At 33.3% G+C, this 17,234-nt stretch overlaps 2 protein-coding genes across 2 annotated transcripts; one reads left to right on the top strand and one right to left on the bottom strand.

The window, feature by feature from the left end:
- The first annotated feature begins 2,043 nt into the window (after nucleotides 1-2,043).
- On the top strand, nucleotides 2,044-6,716 carry LOC127083918 (uncharacterized protein At2g39910). The gene is made up of 8 exons (XM_051024285.1): nucleotides 2,044-2,212; nucleotides 2,297-2,804; nucleotides 2,895-2,981; nucleotides 3,383-3,573; nucleotides 4,968-5,163; nucleotides 5,494-5,558; nucleotides 6,267-6,368; nucleotides 6,449-6,716. The coding sequence occupies exons 1-8, from the start codon at nucleotides 2,169-2,171 to the stop codon at nucleotides 6,603-6,605; spliced, it is 1,350 nt and encodes a 449-aa protein (XP_050880242.1). The 5' UTR covers nucleotides 2,044-2,168; the 3' UTR covers nucleotides 6,606-6,716.
- An 83-nt stretch (nucleotides 6,717-6,799) lies between these two features.
- Nucleotides 6,800-12,064, bottom strand: LOC127083920 (probable sugar phosphate/phosphate translocator At3g11320). The gene is made up of 6 exons (XM_051024286.1): nucleotides 11,762-12,064; nucleotides 11,396-11,621; nucleotides 8,532-8,999; nucleotides 8,080-8,183; nucleotides 7,769-7,997; nucleotides 6,800-7,318 (listed from the first exon to the last, which is right to left on the bottom strand). The coding sequence occupies exons 1-6, from the start codon at nucleotides 11,815-11,817 to the stop codon at nucleotides 7,172-7,174; spliced, it is 1,230 nt and encodes a 409-aa protein (XP_050880243.1). The 5' UTR covers nucleotides 11,818-12,064; the 3' UTR covers nucleotides 6,800-7,171.
- Between the last annotated feature and the right edge of the window lie 5,170 nt (nucleotides 12,065-17,234).

Raw genomic sequence — 17,234 nt, 5'->3', positions numbered from 1 at the left:
AGGCATAATTGATTATGCCACATAAAAATGGAATGTTTTGATTCCAACCCATTTCCAATCATTTAAGGAACCTTTCCAATCAATTTTAAGTGTTACAGAGTGAAATAGTCGACTACTCCTAAGGCTTAATCGATTATCTTTTGCAAAACTTGATTCTAACTGATGAGATAGTTCCATAATCAATTGGCTAAGCTTTTTAAAACATTTTATGTGATTTAATCAAACCAAGAAAGGCTTATCAACAGGTTTGTGTGTGTGTGTGTGTGTGTGTGCGTGCGTGTATGTGCGCGCGTGTATGCACGTGTGTTTGTATGATTTGTCTTAGTAAAATTGAGACTTCCTCGTATACCTTTACAAGCACTGATCACTTGACACAAGCAAACGAGCCTTCTCACTTTCTTTCTTTAGAAACTCTAAAGCTTATAGTTTCTTGACACATTATCTTTGACTTTAGAATTAATTTGGAGCCATGTATCTTCTTCTTATAAGGCTTGATATAACTCTTCATAATAAACCCATCCTAAGAAAAACTACTTAATTAGATATCTTCGCTGACTTCACCGAATGTCGATTGACATAAGGTATCCACAGATAGCCATTGATAACTTGATCTCCACAAATATTTAATCACCATATCTTGATCTTCACAACTAGATCTTCTCAACTTGATCAACATAACTTAATCTTCAAAACACAACCTCTTGATCACTCAAAGGATATTTAAGCTCTATCTAGATTAACACATCTTGAGCTCCAAGCACCAAGCACCATCACTTAGTCATATCAAGAACCATCACTTGATTAATCTTCAAGAACCATCACTTGAATCAAGCTTGTCAAGCACAATCACTTGATCAACATATTAAACACCATCGCTTGAATAAGCTTGTCAAGAACCATTACTTGATCAACACATCAAGCACCATCACTTGATTAATCTTAAAACACCATTACTTGAATCAACATGTCAAGTACCATCACTTGATCAACATATTAGATGATATCATATGAACCAACAAACCGTAAAGAACAAGACAAATGAATACTTCTCTTAAGAGCGTTGTCAACATCAAACCAAATTATTCTTTCATACTTGCAAGCATATAGATCCATAAATTGTTTTTTCTTATATACCTTTATACTATAGTTAGAAAATTTTAATACGACCTATAATGCATAAGCATGTGTTACAATCTATGAACAAACAAACAAAATGGGGCGGGGCGGGACATACATATTAGAGGGTGAAAGCCTAAATCCTTGGCCCGCCCTATACTAAAGTGCAGGTAAAACGGGCATGTCTAGCGGGTCGGACCCGTTTTACCATCAAAACAATTTTGAACATAGTATACATCATCCTGTGAACGTCTCTGTCAGTCTTAATATCCATCCATACACGAACTTCTCCATTTTGGTTGAACGTGGACTCAAGCCATTGAATTCTTTTGATCCTTTCACCCTCTGTAATTTCTCCATCTAACCAACAGTTCAACGTCCTATTAAGACGTTCAAACGTTTCTATATTCCAAAGTCGGATATTTATCGGAGACTGCACTATTGAAAAGATTAAATCGACATTTCTCTTGTGAATATATGAATATTCATACATTTTAAAGAAAAGAAAATTGAAGGAGATTGAAGGAAAATGGAAGGAGGGTAAGAAGTTGTGTGAAAAATTATATGAGATACGCATTGTATTTATAGATCATCACACACATGCATGCGTCAATGCATATGGCGCACACTCACATGCCTACATGCATGCGGCAATGCATGTGACGCGTTCACATGCTTGACTGCATGCATGCGCCAATGACTTGGACGCCTCCTTTAAATGTTAATTAGATGTGCCAGTTCAACTGACACATCAATAATGAAATGTAATTATTTCAATAATTAATTTAAAAAATAAAATATTTTAGTATTTAAATTAAAAAAAAAATATTTTAAAAAAAATTCTTTCATTGGAATACTTTCAATCTCTTAAAAAAATAATCTTAATAATTTAATTTTAAATTATTAAAATTCATAAAATAGCGGACTAAAATTAGTGTTTCTTTCTAAAATCGTCCCCAGTGCCAACTCGGCAAAACCCAGTTACGGTGTCATTGTTGTCAGAAAATCCCCGCGCCGGCGGTATTGGAAGCGCATCCCCTAATCCGTAGCCAATGTCGGAATCATCATCCTCCACTCTCCGAGACACTCTCCTGCGGTAAGCCACCTCTCTCTCTATCTCTCTTTCTCTCTCAACATTCATTCCTCACAGTGAATTTTCCATTTGATTCCACCTTATTAGGTTATCGAATTCAATCGCAGACTCTCTCGCCGCAACTCCATACACTTCTCACAAATCCTCCAACATCTCCGTCAAAGCATTTCTCGAACCCCTTCTCACTTCCACAAACTCCACCATCCACGCTTCCATCAAAGACTTCGCTCTAGCATGTGCTCTGTTATCCTCTTCCACAAACACCAATTCAGAGTTTCTCTCATGGATCCCCAATCACCTTTCCTCCCTTGCAACTGCTTCCTTTTTCGAGCTCTCCCAAGCTTACCTCACAGTCTTCGACGCTAGGAACTCTCATAAGGTTGAAGAGTTCGGTTTGGATTGTAATTTGGTTCCTGCACAGAAGAGGTTGCTTCTGGAATTGTTGCCCGAGGTGCTTCCTTTTCTGAAGGATGGAATTAAGGAGAGTTCCATTGATAAGTCCGATGAGTGTGATGAATTCTCGGCCGCTTCTGCTAGAGTTCCGGTTGGGTTCGCGATTCTCGCCGCTCATCAGCTTAGATGGTTTATTACTCAGGTACTAGTGTTTGATAGTTTTTTTTTTCTTCATGTATTATGTCTATTCTGAGATGTTGATGATGTTGGGATTTGAATTGTGTTGTCATAGGTTGATTATCCTCATTTAGGAAAATTGTGTGGATGGGTGATTCCTTGTGCACTGACGGCTGTTGATCATTGGTCACCAGAGGTGAAGGTATGTGCTTTAGGTCCTGTTTGGATAAAAAATAATTAACCGCTTATAGCATACATATAAGCATACATGCTTATCATATAACTTATAAGTGCATTTTTATATAAACTATCCTAAAGAGCTTATGCAAATAAGCTGAAAACAACTTACGAACATGTCATAAGTTATTTCCATAAGCTCTCTCGAACATTATTACATGTGTTTATGTCAATATATAAATTCAAAGTCGATCCAAATATACTCATAGTTACAAATGAAAGGTGAAGCTGGGGAAGGGCATGCTCATGAAAACAATATGTTTTATTTGTGATTGTTTAGAAACTTGGAAATCACTACTTTATGGAAGGGGTTGAATCTGAAAGTTGTTCAGTGTTTGGTTATTGTTTTATTGTTTATAATTTCAGGGACAGGGCATGGTGAGCTTTATGCATCTCGGAAAAAATGTGGACGCTGCTGAGCTCGGTGGGTTTGAGGATGTGATACTTGATGCCTGCTGCCAGAATATAGCTTCTGATGATGAGATATGGCATTATGTAGTTGAAGCATCAATAACTCTCATGTCTCTTACTCATAAAAGCAATCCGCGCAGTCCGTGGTATATTGATCTGTTTCCATCCCATTTTTTAAAAATGATTTGGTTACGTTAGAATTTTTAATATCTTCACATGTTAAATACCATGTGAGAATAAAAAGCGATAGAAATTCATGTGAGAATAAAGACATAGGAATTCATTGTTAAACAAATAAAGACATATGGATTCATAGTTAAACAAATAAAGATATAGGAATTCTTTTTATCTCAAATGATAAGTAATCTCTCTGCCTCACTGCTCTTCTTATTTTCCTGCATATTCAGTTTGGTTAGCTATATCTTTATTCGTTTAACTGCTAATCATCTCACCCCTCTCTGGTTAACTATGAATTCCTGTGTTTATTCGTCAGAAAGAAAATGAATTTGGTTCTTGACCATCGTCCAGACTGAAACTTGAAGCACTTTCTTTAGAAATGTGGTGTTTTGTATGAACCAGTGGCTTTAGTTGATTGGTCCTGATATCTTTGACTTGATTATTACTTATTAGAGAAAGTAACAAATTACATGGACGTGCTTTTCTATTTTGCTTGTCAAAAAGCTACTAAAGAGAGAGAGAGAGTAACAACTTTTCGCCAATGGGCCAAGGAGCACGAATTATGTTATTATTTACCAACATCGTTATTATGTTTACTTATGTTCAAGAGAGCTGAATTAGCTGATAATGTTTATTTTTACTAGATGGAGAATAATCAAATAACTAGATGAAGAGGGAGATCAAAGGAAACTGCTAGGAGTAAGCCTGTAGTTTTAATGGTCGATCTGTAGATTTAGTTCATGATGGGACATTTTGATGTGGTTTGGTCCATGTAGGCTCTAGCAGAGATCAGCAAGTGGAAAAAACTGACTATTGTTGTTGTTATAGTAAGTCCAATCAGGTGAGCTTTGAACTCATTGAGTGCAGAGTCAATAGATATACCGACCGATATGGGCAGATTGGGAATATTGTGCTGCAGGTGAAAATTATTATTAAAAACTTGAGAGTGTTATTTAGTTTGGACAAACTGAGAAAGATGGAAATTAGATAATTAGACTAGTTGAGGGAGTTAGAGTTAGTTAGTTAGTTGAAGGCTGAGATAATTAGATTAAAAAAAAGCATGTTCCCGTAAAACAAGAGGGGAGTAACAGAGAGATATCTTATCATTTGAGAGAAATGTTCCGTTAGATCAGAAAGATTGCAGATCCTCAAAGTTCTGCAGAGATGTAATCAAATAGATTTTCCCCCTTTTCCTTGTGGTAAAAAATGGGTATGTCAAAACCATACCCATGGACTACATTTGGGTTTTAACTTTTAGCTATGAGCATATTGCATACATTCTTTTCAGTTAGACAATGATGATGATGAACCTTAATTTTTGGCATATTTTGTATGGAATTTAATTTATAAATGTCTTGAGTAGGTTTGAAAGGATGTTTAATGAGATGTTAAGTCACTTGGAGCGTCAACCAAGAAACAAAGAGCGCCGCATTGCATGGCTTAAATCTGTCGATTCACTATTTAATGGAGTTGGTCTTGTGCTTTTAGCCCACTTTAGGCGCATTTTTCCATTATTTTTTCAGTGGATGCATGCAGATGATGATGATACTGTTATTTTGGTGAGTATCTTTAGATATGGTAAAGTTTTTAAAGCTTGCCAGGTTACTACTCTGAAGTTTGGAGAGCACTTTTTAAAAGTTAGCCTTATGAATTTGATTAAACTTTATTTTTGTAAGTACCGACCAAAATCATTATCTGAATTGGCAATGTTGAATTAGATCCATATTCAAAATATTTGCTATTGTTTTAACTTCAAGGGGGTTTCAGCACTGTCTTTCATTTCTCTTTATGTGACTTTTTGACATTGATAGATATGTATTCAATTTTGTTCTTTTAATATTTTGATAAAGAATAATTCTGATTAACTCCAAAAAACTGTTATTCTGCAGGTTATGAAGTGTACTTACGTGGTTTTGAGAGTGACATGGATTAGGAACTCACCTTATGTTGCAAGGTAAGTTAAGCCGTTACCTCATGAAATTTTTATTTCAAATATATGTGGTGTTAAGTGGTATGAGATTCAAGATATCACTTCTCGATTAACTTTGGTAGCAGCTGTTACTTCTGTCAATGGTCATTTTTGAGTTTATTTTTTCAAAGAAAAAGGATCACAAAGTTAGTCTGCTGTAAATTTATATAGACTTTATCTCAAGATGGTTTTTTTATTCTATCATGCAAGATATGAAAGTCTTAACATTGCTTTCATTTTTTAAATATTTACAAAAACAGAGTCTAAGTTATTAAAATGATGAACAAGAGAAGATGAAAACATGACCTGAAAATCGTGTTTGATATTTATTCCATTTAGGAATAACACTTGTACTAACTTTCAATGGTGATAATTTGGTATCCATCTCCAGTGAAGTGAGTGATGCCTTATCAATGAATTTTCCTCCAGTAGTTACTTATAATAGTTTCTCATTTCATATAAAGAATACATATAAGTTGAACACTTTCTGCCCTTAGATTTATAGTTGCTCACAGTTCACATCCTTTCATATAAAGAATACATGTAAGTTGAACACTTTCTGCATCTGTTCTCTTCCAAATTCGTGTTTTGGAGAATTATACTTGATTCCGGACTGATTATGCGACTGACTCATTTTATTCTGTATTTTCCTGGTTGGTCTAAGTTCAGTTAGAACACGTGATTTGATTTCAGATCAATAGATGAACTTGCTCTTGTGTATAAGGAGGCATCATTGAGAACAGCCAGGGAAGAGATTAGAGCAAATATATCACATATACTGATCCTACTTAAAGAGTAAGACTTTATTTTTGGAATAATTTCATCAAATAAAGTTAATTCATTCTCTGATTCCATATCTTTATTGTGTCCCTAAGAAGCAAAGGCCAACATTTTAATGTAGCTTGGGACAAGCATCAAGCCGATCCAGATTTGACCACTCTTAGTTTGTCATTAAGTGGAAGAAACAATTCTAACCTTGATACCCTGCCATCAGAGAATCGTCTGCAGAGTTCTGGAATTGTTATAACATGATAAGTTGGCATTCATTTTTTATTATTTTGGTGCTAGAATTCGAGTTCATGGGTACATGTAACTTAACTAGGAGAAACTCTGGATAATAAAGCAAAGTTTTATTTTGTTAAATATGTTCTTTGAGCTCGACTTTATTATTCTTTAGTTCAAAATCAAGATTATTTTGTAAATCACACTAACAGAAAATCGGACTATGGTCAAAAATATGAATTTTATCATTAAATAAAAAATACAAGTAGAGTTGACATATGAGTGTGGATATCCAATTTTACTATTCTTTCTGCAAATATATGACAAAAAGACATTACTCAATTATCCTGACACAGGTAAGGAGAAATATCACTTATTGCAACTTTAATACTATGGGCTGTTTTTGCAGCAATGCTATAATTCAAAGAAGCTTTCTATGTGGGGCAAAAAATTGTATATTAGAGTAAAAGATTCTGATTCTAGTCACTAGCATGCTAAACAAATTCACCTCAGGAAGTGAGGTTGTCTGCAGTAACTAAAACAAAATATTGTAAGTTCTGTTCTGTTCCGACTTCCCAAGAATGATGAACTGCCTATCACTTTGTCCGCTTTTTAGCTTCGCTGTAAAGTATTACTCCAAAGACCGTGAGTGCGTATCCCATCATTCCAGTGACTGATACTGGGTTTCTAAATATTAGAATAGAAACAACTACTGCTACAGCGCCTTTAGCATTCCCTAGTACCTGTAGAAATAAACTCTAAGATTAGTTAAAACATCAAGAAAACTTCATGCATAAGAAACAGAAACCGTTAAAAAAACCACTTCGTGTATAGACTAAATAATACAAATCAGACTAAAAGAATAAGTCACAAGTTAATTGAACAATAAAGACGACCAAGACCATGCTAATATTGTGATTTGAAGACAAGAGCATTTGAAAACCATCAAAATCTGATGTCTCAACTACCAACAGATGAGAGAGCTTGTTGGAGTGAAAATTAAATATAGAAAAACAGAGATAACATAGACGACGACAACAACAAATCTTATCTCACTTGGTGGAATTGACTATATGGATCAAAGGCAGCTATAATGTTCTATCATAGATTATGTCTAAAGCCAAACTATTTACTTCTAAGTCCATCTTAATAGTTTCGAATACTGTATAACTAATTTAATAATTGAGTCTTACCTGAAGGGTCAGAGCACTAGTATGTTTCGTGACCAAAAAATTGGTCAGGTTGACAAAATATGCAAGAGCCGAGTTAAATAGCAGATACCAAATTATCTTGACATCATCTCTGGCGAGTGCCAATGTGATGCCAACCACATTTTCCTCCATTATAAGTGTAGCAGGGAGAAGGAAAACTACAGCCATTGGAGCCATGTAAAGGAGGAGGTTCATCGAATTCAGCTTCTCTCTGATACACACAAGAAGGATATCAGTCCAATTTGAATATATAACTTAAAACCACAAAAAAAGTTCAGTGATAAGCTTCTTACCCTTCTGAAGACAGCAAAATTCCTTGTAGTACTGATTTTAGGGCTCTTGCAGCCGTGGCCGCAACACATACAATGAATCCGAATAAATGGAAACTCGGTTCACCCTAAGATCAAACAGAGGAATAAGAAACAGATCAATAGCCAGAAATTCCACATTGTAAGATGACACAAAATAAGTCAACTAAACACAGAATGGCCTAAAAGAAGAACTAATAAATTAAGTGTATAACTTTCCAATTGAACACAACATCTCATGCTGAAACCACAACAGAAAACAAACCTAAACCAGATAAAATCCAATGATGAAATCATAAAAAAAGTCAACACCCAAAGATCATGTCCCATTTCATAATTCATACAACAATTCCACTCAACAATGCAGAACAATCAATAATTGAAAAGTAAATGAAAATTGCAGAAATGAAAACAAGTTTGATAGATAAGTTACATACCCCACTAGCGATGACAACACCAGTAACAACAGGAACAAGGGTGAAATAAGTGAGCCAAGCCTCTCTCTTAAAGGTCATAATATAAGCAAAAATCGCAGTGAAAAAAGGCGTAGTAGCACCAATAGCCTGATTAAAAGACACAGGTAGATAACGAAGAGAAACGTTCCCAAACACAACAGAAACGCAGAAAATAAGACTTAAAGCAGAGATCTTGAAGAACTGAACCCTGGATCGAATCGTTTGCATAGGAACAACCTTCAACCAAGCTATAGCAACATAGCTAAACAAAGAACACGCTGTCATGTGACACATGGTGAGAAAAATAGGATACTTAAACCCATAATTGCTGAGCAAGTACTTGTTCAATAGAAGAACACCAATGTTGGAAGAGTACCATGCTGCTACAAGCCCTATTGTGAAGAAACGGCTTGAACCCTTCATTTTGGAACCCTTTTCATCGTCAGAAACCTGTGACAATTTCATGATTAGAGAGATGGATTATTGTGATGTCAATTGTTTAAACGGATCTGAGCATTGAAATTGGTACGAAGAAAACGGAAAAAGGAATTGGGTTCAACAGTACAAGCCATGGATCTGGGAATCCATGGCTTGGGTTTGGAGAAATTAAGGAATGGGAAAGGAACAGAACAACGAGGAGAGTCGTGGCTCTGCGTCGAATTAAGGAAAAATGTTTTTTTTTTTTTGGTTTTGTTTTTTTTGATGATGATGGTTAGAGAAAAATGCTTGCGTTATGTTGTGTTTGCTGGAATCAATTTGAGAGAGAGAGAGGAATTTTTGTTCAATAAATTAGGTCTAGTATTGTATTTAAATAATATACTACGGTTAATTAAATAATTTTGGTCAATTTTTTTATTTATTAATTTTAGAAAAAAAATAAAAATTAGATATAAGCGGTAGGAAGTTGAAATATACCTAACAAAATAAACCTAGCTTAGAAAAAAGATTACTTTTTAAATAGTTTGTATTAACATTTTTATTATAAAAAAGAAAATTTAAATGCATTGAATCCAAGAATTCACTAAAAATGAGCTGATATTTTTAAGGAATATGACACAAACAACTCATTAACAGCTAAGATTTTTGATACAGTGAATCTTTCTTAATAACAGTAGTATTTATTTTACTTAAAAAAAAATAGTATTTATTATAGTGTAAAAGGAGTATATTTATTTTTCAGCATTTTTTTTTACTAAAAATGAGTTTCTTTTGTAATATATGAATGTTAGCGAGTAATTTGAGGTTTTTCCATTTGCAGTTGCTTGTTAAGTTTGTAATAATGATATGGTGTTTTTTTTTACTTTAATTAAAATATATGAGATATGATGTAGGTTTCAAATAAGATTGATATTTAGCTGTTAAAAGTGATTTAACTGTTTTTTATTTGTAATTTATTTCTTATGATAGGGGTAAAAATAAAATAATTTATTTTATATATGCTTTCTAGAATATTACGACACATTTTATTTCATTTTTCTATTTAATGATAATGTACGTATTTTAAAATTAATAATGTATATAAATTAAATTCAAAATAAAAGCGTATTGCCTTTAAAAAAAGACACCGCAATCAATATTCTATAGAAAAATATCAAAATGTTATATAGAATAAAGTGCACTTGTCTATTTAATATTATAATTTTTTTTCTTCTTTAATCATTTAAAAAAGAATGTATTTATTCAATATATAAACTATATACATTAATTGTTAAATAGGAAATAATAACTAATTTTATTTATAATAATAGTAATAATAATCAAAGAGAGTTTGTCTAAATAGCATATATATCCATATAATAAATAGTTTTATAATTTTCTAAAAATCTGCTTATTCCATTTTTTACTATAAACAAAAATTAAGTTTTAAAATTTATTGAATAAATAATATATTTAAATTATATGTATATAAAAATTAGAATCTTAGCTATTATTTTACAAATTAAAAAAGTCACCATCCACAAATAAGCTCAAATCCCATTGTAGATTTAAAAAGCCACATATCATTCAACTAACTTCTTTATTGTTAGCTAGCTAGTTAGAGGAATTTTGAAGGTATGCATTAGGATTGAGATAGTAGTTAGGTGGAGATTAAAATGTATTTTCTTTATTTTTATTTTTTTTGTCAAAGTTTGACTTTGAAAATTTTGAGTATTCATCAATGTACTCGGGGTTTTTTTTACGTATATCAAGAAATTATTAATTTTTAAATAATAATTATTCTTTTATCTATAATATTTTTAATTATTTATTATATTTTTTTTTATAATTATTATTTAAGAATAATTTTGACAAAAATATAATTAATATTTAAACTTTACAAATGACAATTAAAAATAAATAATTAAAAAAAACATTTATAAATGAACTGGAATAACAAATTTTATGATTTCATTTAATATAAAATTAAATAAATAAAAATATTAACCATGTAAATATCATATAGAATAAAAATGGATGATGATTTTCTAAAAATATTTGTTTAAATTTATTATTTAAAATAATAAAAGTGTTGAAAATTTATTTTTATTATTTAAAAAATGCACCCTCCTTAAATATCAATTTTTTTCATATATATATATATATATATATATATATATATATATATATATATATATATATATATATATATATATATATATATATATATATATATATATATATATATATATATATATATATTTGGGCCTCTGGGATTGATATATTTTGGGTTGGGCCTTTGAGATAACTCAATACATGAAAGATATTTAAGGAGGTATGAGTAAAAAATAAAGAAGAATGTTTTTTTTTTCAAAAATGAAAGAATAATATGAAGAAAAAGTAAGTTAAGATGAAAAAAATACCCAAACCTTTTCAAGTGGCCAACCATGAGGGAGAGAGACGGCTCCTCCGTCGGAAACATTCACCACAGAACTTATATTATTCTTACCATATGAATAATAATAAGTTGATGAATTATTGAAACCAAACCATGGAATATGCCTCTGAATATTCCAATTAACATGTGGTTGTTGTGATACTGAGCTCAATTTGACCCTTCCAATTGCAGCCGATATTTCACCAAGTTTCTTCCTCCTACCTGAAAAAAAAACCAAATAGTATTAATCAATTCATCATCTATGATCATTTGATTTTGCTCAAGGAAAGAGAATTGAAAAAAGAGTTTTTAGTTTAATCTGTGAATTTGGATGATATCAATTTATATGGTATAGTACATGCCAGTAATAGCTATGAGAGTTGATGGAGATATGAGAGTAATTTGATGAGCCATTGAAGATGCAAATCCAAGAGTGACGAGTATTACTATGTTTGGAAACAAGAGAGGAGAGTGAGTTAAGAGAAAAGGGAAAGCGGAAAGAACAAGGTAATGAATGAATCTAAGCACTTAACAGGAACCTAATCAAGGGTGATTGTGATGTTTTGTTCCTTCAAGAAACATATAGCACATATAAAAAGCTCACGAAAAATGAGAAACAAAGTGTTTCAAATTTCAATATCGGTTCTACAATAATGTGTTTCTTGTTTATGAGATATTCCTTTTTAGGTACGAGAATAAGCTAGCTCCATTTAGCTAAATTAATTATGATTTGATAAAAAGGTTTAAGTTTTAAGTTTGATCCTTATTTTATTATACTTAAATAATTTATTTTTTTAATATAAACTATCTTTTGGTTGTATGTTTCCGATGATTAACTTGTCTTTTTTGTTTTTATGCTTGTCTTAAATTTTAAAATGAATCTTCAAAATTTATAATATATAAATGACAATTCGTCAAATTGTATTGTCAATGTAAATTAGTTTTATATTATTATCGAATAAAATTATAATATTTAATTATATTATATCAGTATTTTAAAAATAAAAATATAATTTAGTGAAAATACACATCTCTCGTTTGACGGTATAAAATTAAGTGAATATTTTTTTTCTCATTAATAAATATGAGTGATGTTTATAAATTACTATAATCTAAATCTATAAATATATTGCGCCACAAACACCCAAAACAAAAATATAAAACCAAGCCATGATTGGTTTATAGATGATAGAGAAGAACCAATAAGATTTTCACAACTAAAATTAAGAATATTCTCAAAAATATTCTTTCCCTTCAAGACAAAATTGCATCAGCTGAAAATATATGAAAGCAACATGTGTCACAAATTTACTTAATCTTTACTCATTTGGACAAATTTTAAGTCATCAATAGACCAAAACTATAACCATTACAAGTACCAACTTCAGTGACCAAACACAACTATTCATCCATTAAAATCTGTCAAAGGAGAAAGAAACGATAGATCTAGTTCTTGTTTTTATTGATAACATATGAAGTAGGAAACATATGATAATGTCAAACCATGATTATCCATACAAAAAGGGTCATATAAGAACTTGTACTAACTAGTTCATGATTATGTGTTTTTTTTTTCCCTTTGATAGCCTAGGTCATTAGCATGATCATTTCAAAACAGTTTTCTTTATTCTTGATGTATGGCTTCTGCATATTCATGAAATCAGCATTAGACTATTAAGCAGCATGATGATCCTTGCTTTGCAGCTCCTGAACGAAAGATCTTTAGTGACTAGTTCTTTATTGTTACTTGCATTTATAATTTCAATCAATACAATCTAGTTTTAATGTCAAAATTTCACATAGATGTTGAATCATGTCATGAGCATCCACATATGTACATATTGATGACTTAAAATTTTATCATGTTGAACTCAATGATTAATCTATGACTCATGTTAAGTCGTTTGAGAATTTTAGTTGATAGATTTCATGGTTTAAGATATGATTTAAGTTACAATGGATGAGAAGTCAACAATCTAAAATGGTTTGAAATTATATGAAGATTTTGTTAATTGTAAGAAGAGTAACTTGAATTACGATTTCAATCCTTCAAATTGTAACTTCCAAATCGCTTATGGCATGCTCACTATGACCTTATCTGACATAATTATAATTACCAGCTTAAAACCTATATAAAAAGTGGATTGAAATGATTTTATTGGGTTTAAAAGGGATGATTCGTTATTAAACCGCTCGTGAAAAAAGTAAACTACGTATAAGAAGGTTGGACAAGCGCCCCCCAAAAAGTAAACTTCCATGGCCCAAATCATGGCGCACATTGAATTCTATATAAAGGGCGAGAAGAGTAATGCAGATAAAAAATGAACTGATGCCAAGGAACAAACATCTGACGTTCCTAACGTATCACATCAACAACGTTGGAGTCACTATACCTGGCACGTAAGAGATTGAGCGATTTTAAAATAAAAGGGAAACCCCACTGAGAACTTTACACCACTGAACACTCGTCGGGGGGAAATATGGCGTGAAGTCTTACACACTTATCATATTCCACATCCATCAGCTCCCAATTCTGACATTATGGGTTATGATCCTAATAGATGATGCAAGTATCATAAGGGGAATGGTCACCATACATAGTATTTCTAGCAACTAAAGAAATAGATCAAACAAATTATTTAAAAGGCATGTTTAAAGAAGTTTGTACGAGGAAGTCCCCACCAGTTAGGAGGTGGATCCAAACCTCAAAGGAGAGATCCATTCGGAAGCCGTATACCTAGAAAGGGAAGACAAAAGGACCAATCAACCCTTCATACTGTCAATACCATAAATAAAGGATTTTTTTAGAGTGGACAATTTAGATCCTCCCGTAGAAGATACTCCTGAGAAGTCATGATAATGAAAGATTCTTGCACCTACTCTAAATCAAGCTTAGGTAATGCTTTGGAATCGAAAATTACTATATTCGACAAGGACACTCTAGATCCCATGGTCATAAAGGTACAGTGTGATGATTAGGAGACCAAAATAAGATTAATTGATCAAGGGGGTTTTGTATATATTCTCTACTATGGCACATTCTAAATGATTAAATTAGATCCAGATGACCTTCGAGGATTCCATGGCTCACTAGTCGGATTCTCAGGCTAGTAGGTACAGGTGAAGGGATACATCACCCTCAAGACAATGTTCGAGAAGAATGAAAACACAAATATGATCAATGTTGTAACACCCCGATAAAAATAAGATAATTATTTAATTTAAGTTAATAATATATTTATTAATTTAATTAAATAATTGGAATATTATTAGAATTATTATTATTATTGGAATAATATAAATTGGAATAATAAAGTTGGAATATATATATATAAAGAGAGTTCCATTTGGTAAAGAAGGGTTTTTTCACGTGAAAAGGGAAAAGCGACAGAAAAGTGGAGAAAGGGCAAAGAGGAAGAGCAAGAGAGCGAGGGTTGAAGAAGGGAAAAGCTTGAAGCTAAAGGAATTGCCGGATTAACTCAGGTAAGGGGGGTTTATCGTCGCTTAATGGGTATTATGGGTTAACATGTAATGGGTAGTAATAAGCCGTTGAATTGACCCTAATTGGGATGATGAGTGCTGAAAAATTGTGATGAATAAGTTATGTTAAAGCTGTAATTGAATCTATATTTGGGTGAGTTGTGATTTTCCGAACGTGTAGCTTTTTACGGAATTGGAATCGGAGGTCCGGAAGTCCTCCAACGGCGGAAAATGCGGAGAATTCTGCATTCTGCTTCGTGTTAGCGCAGGAACAACTTTCTGTCTTGCGTTAACCGGTTAACCCAGGGTGTTAACCGGTTAACACTGTTATGAATTGTGAAAATATTGCTGTCTGTCTTGCGTTAACCGGTTAACCCAGGGCGTTAACCGGTTAACACTGTTAAAATGTGCCAGGAAGCGTGTTCTGTGTTGCGTTAACCGGTTAACCCAGGGCGTTAACCGGTTAACACTGTTTGAAAAGTGAAAAAAATGATATTTAATTGTTGTGTACAATTGAGGATTGGCCTATATTGGTGTATGATATAGGAGGGATCATTTCCCGTTGTTTTGAGCAGTATAGGTATTAGTAGAGTGTGCTAATACTGTGATTTATTATTTGACATGATATGATTTCGTGATAAATAGGCTGATGATGTATGATGGTGTGCATAATGTCGTGAATATATCTATTATGTATGCAATTGTGGATGGACTGTTTATGGCTTAGAGTGTGAGCATATGTCCATTGTGAGTTGTTGTTGATGTTTGCATTGCTAGGTGATATAGCGTGCATATTGTGGCCTTTATGGTGGTAGCTAATTCCCATGGTGAGGAATTAGTGAGTGAGTATTGTGGATTGTTGTTGATGTTTGCATGCTAGGTGATTAGCGTGCATATCATAGCCCTTGGGGTGGTAGCTAATTCCCATGGTGAGGAATTAGTGAGTGAGTCACTAGGTCTCAAATGAGTGGGACTAGTGAGCTTGGTAGCCGTATCTGGATTTGATCGGTGAGGTTGAACTATATGTTCACGAATAGTCGGTACCGCATGCATGGAGTCTCATTGCATAATGTATGTATGGCGTATAATATGAATGGATGTATTCCAATATTATACGTGTGTTTTGTGTTTGTGTTGAATATGATTGTGATTATGAGTTGGTGTTGCCGTTACTGAATGTGTGATCTGATTAGGGTGATGAGATGTGTTAATTTACTTAGCATTACATGATATTTTATAATGCTTATTATATCGATTGAGGAACTCACCCTTACAACTATGTTTCAGGTAACGAGCAGTGATTGAGTAGAAGCTAGGCTTGGAGTCTAGTGTAGTTCCTTAGTGGGTCATGCTCTGGTAGATGTAACATCGGGACGGGATGTTTTACTTTGTTTTCATTTTGGTTGTTGAACAACTTTACATGTAATGTGTTACATGGCTTGTATGTTGTTAGATTTCTAACCGCTGCGTATTGTGCAATGTTTTATTTTGATAAATAAATGAGCATGACGAACTATTTTGATGAATGGTGTGAAGTGTCAAGTGTGACACCTTTAAATTGCATATCTACTCTGATTTATGTTTTGTTGTTTTAATTAAATATTGGGGTATTTTAGAAGGGTGTTACATTAGTGGTATCAGAGCATAGTCGATCGAGTCGAGTCGTAATTTTTCTGTTTCCCTGTACGTGATAGGTGTTGTGTAACCCTATCAGTACTTATTGTTTTAGCTTGTTGGGTTTTCAGAATAGAGATGGCTGGAAGAGGTAGAGATGATGCTGCGATTGCTGAGGCTCTGGGTATGCTAGCTGGAGTACTTGGAGGGAATCCGAATGTTGTGGGAATGGGAACTGCTCGTCAACTGAGTGAGTTCCAGAAGAACAATCCTCCAATGTTCAAGGGAGCATACGATCCAGATGGTGCTCAGAAGTGGTTGAAGGAGATCGAGAGGATCTTCCGAGTGACTGAGTGTGCCGATAACCAGAAGGTCAGGTTCGGTACGCATATGCTGTCAGAGGAAGCAGATGATTGGTGGGTTGCTACCCGCACTGAGTTGGAAACTGCTGGGAATGCTGAGATCACTTGGGCGGTGTTCAGAGAGAGATTCCTGAGGAAGTATTTTCCAGAGGATGTCAGAGGAAAGAAAGAGATAGAGTTCTTAGAATTGAAGCAGGGCAACCGGTCTGTTACTGAGTATGCTGCTAAGTTCGCAGAGCTGTCGAAGTATTACACTCCCTATGATGAGGCTACTGGGGAATTTTCCAAATGTGTGAAGTTTGAGAACGGGTTACGTCCCGAGATCAAGCAGGCTATTGGGTATCAGCGGATTAGAGTGTTTTCTGACTTGGTTGA

This window comes from Lathyrus oleraceus, chromosome 5 (assembly GCF_024323335.1).
Source record: "Lathyrus oleraceus cultivar Zhongwan6 chromosome 5, CAAS_Psat_ZW6_1.0, whole genome shotgun sequence".
NCBI classification, from domain to species: Eukaryota; Viridiplantae; Streptophyta; class Magnoliopsida; order Fabales; family Fabaceae; genus Lathyrus; species Lathyrus oleraceus.
Note: the sequence above shows the minus strand (reverse complement) of the source record. Positions and strands in the feature narration are given on the sequence as shown.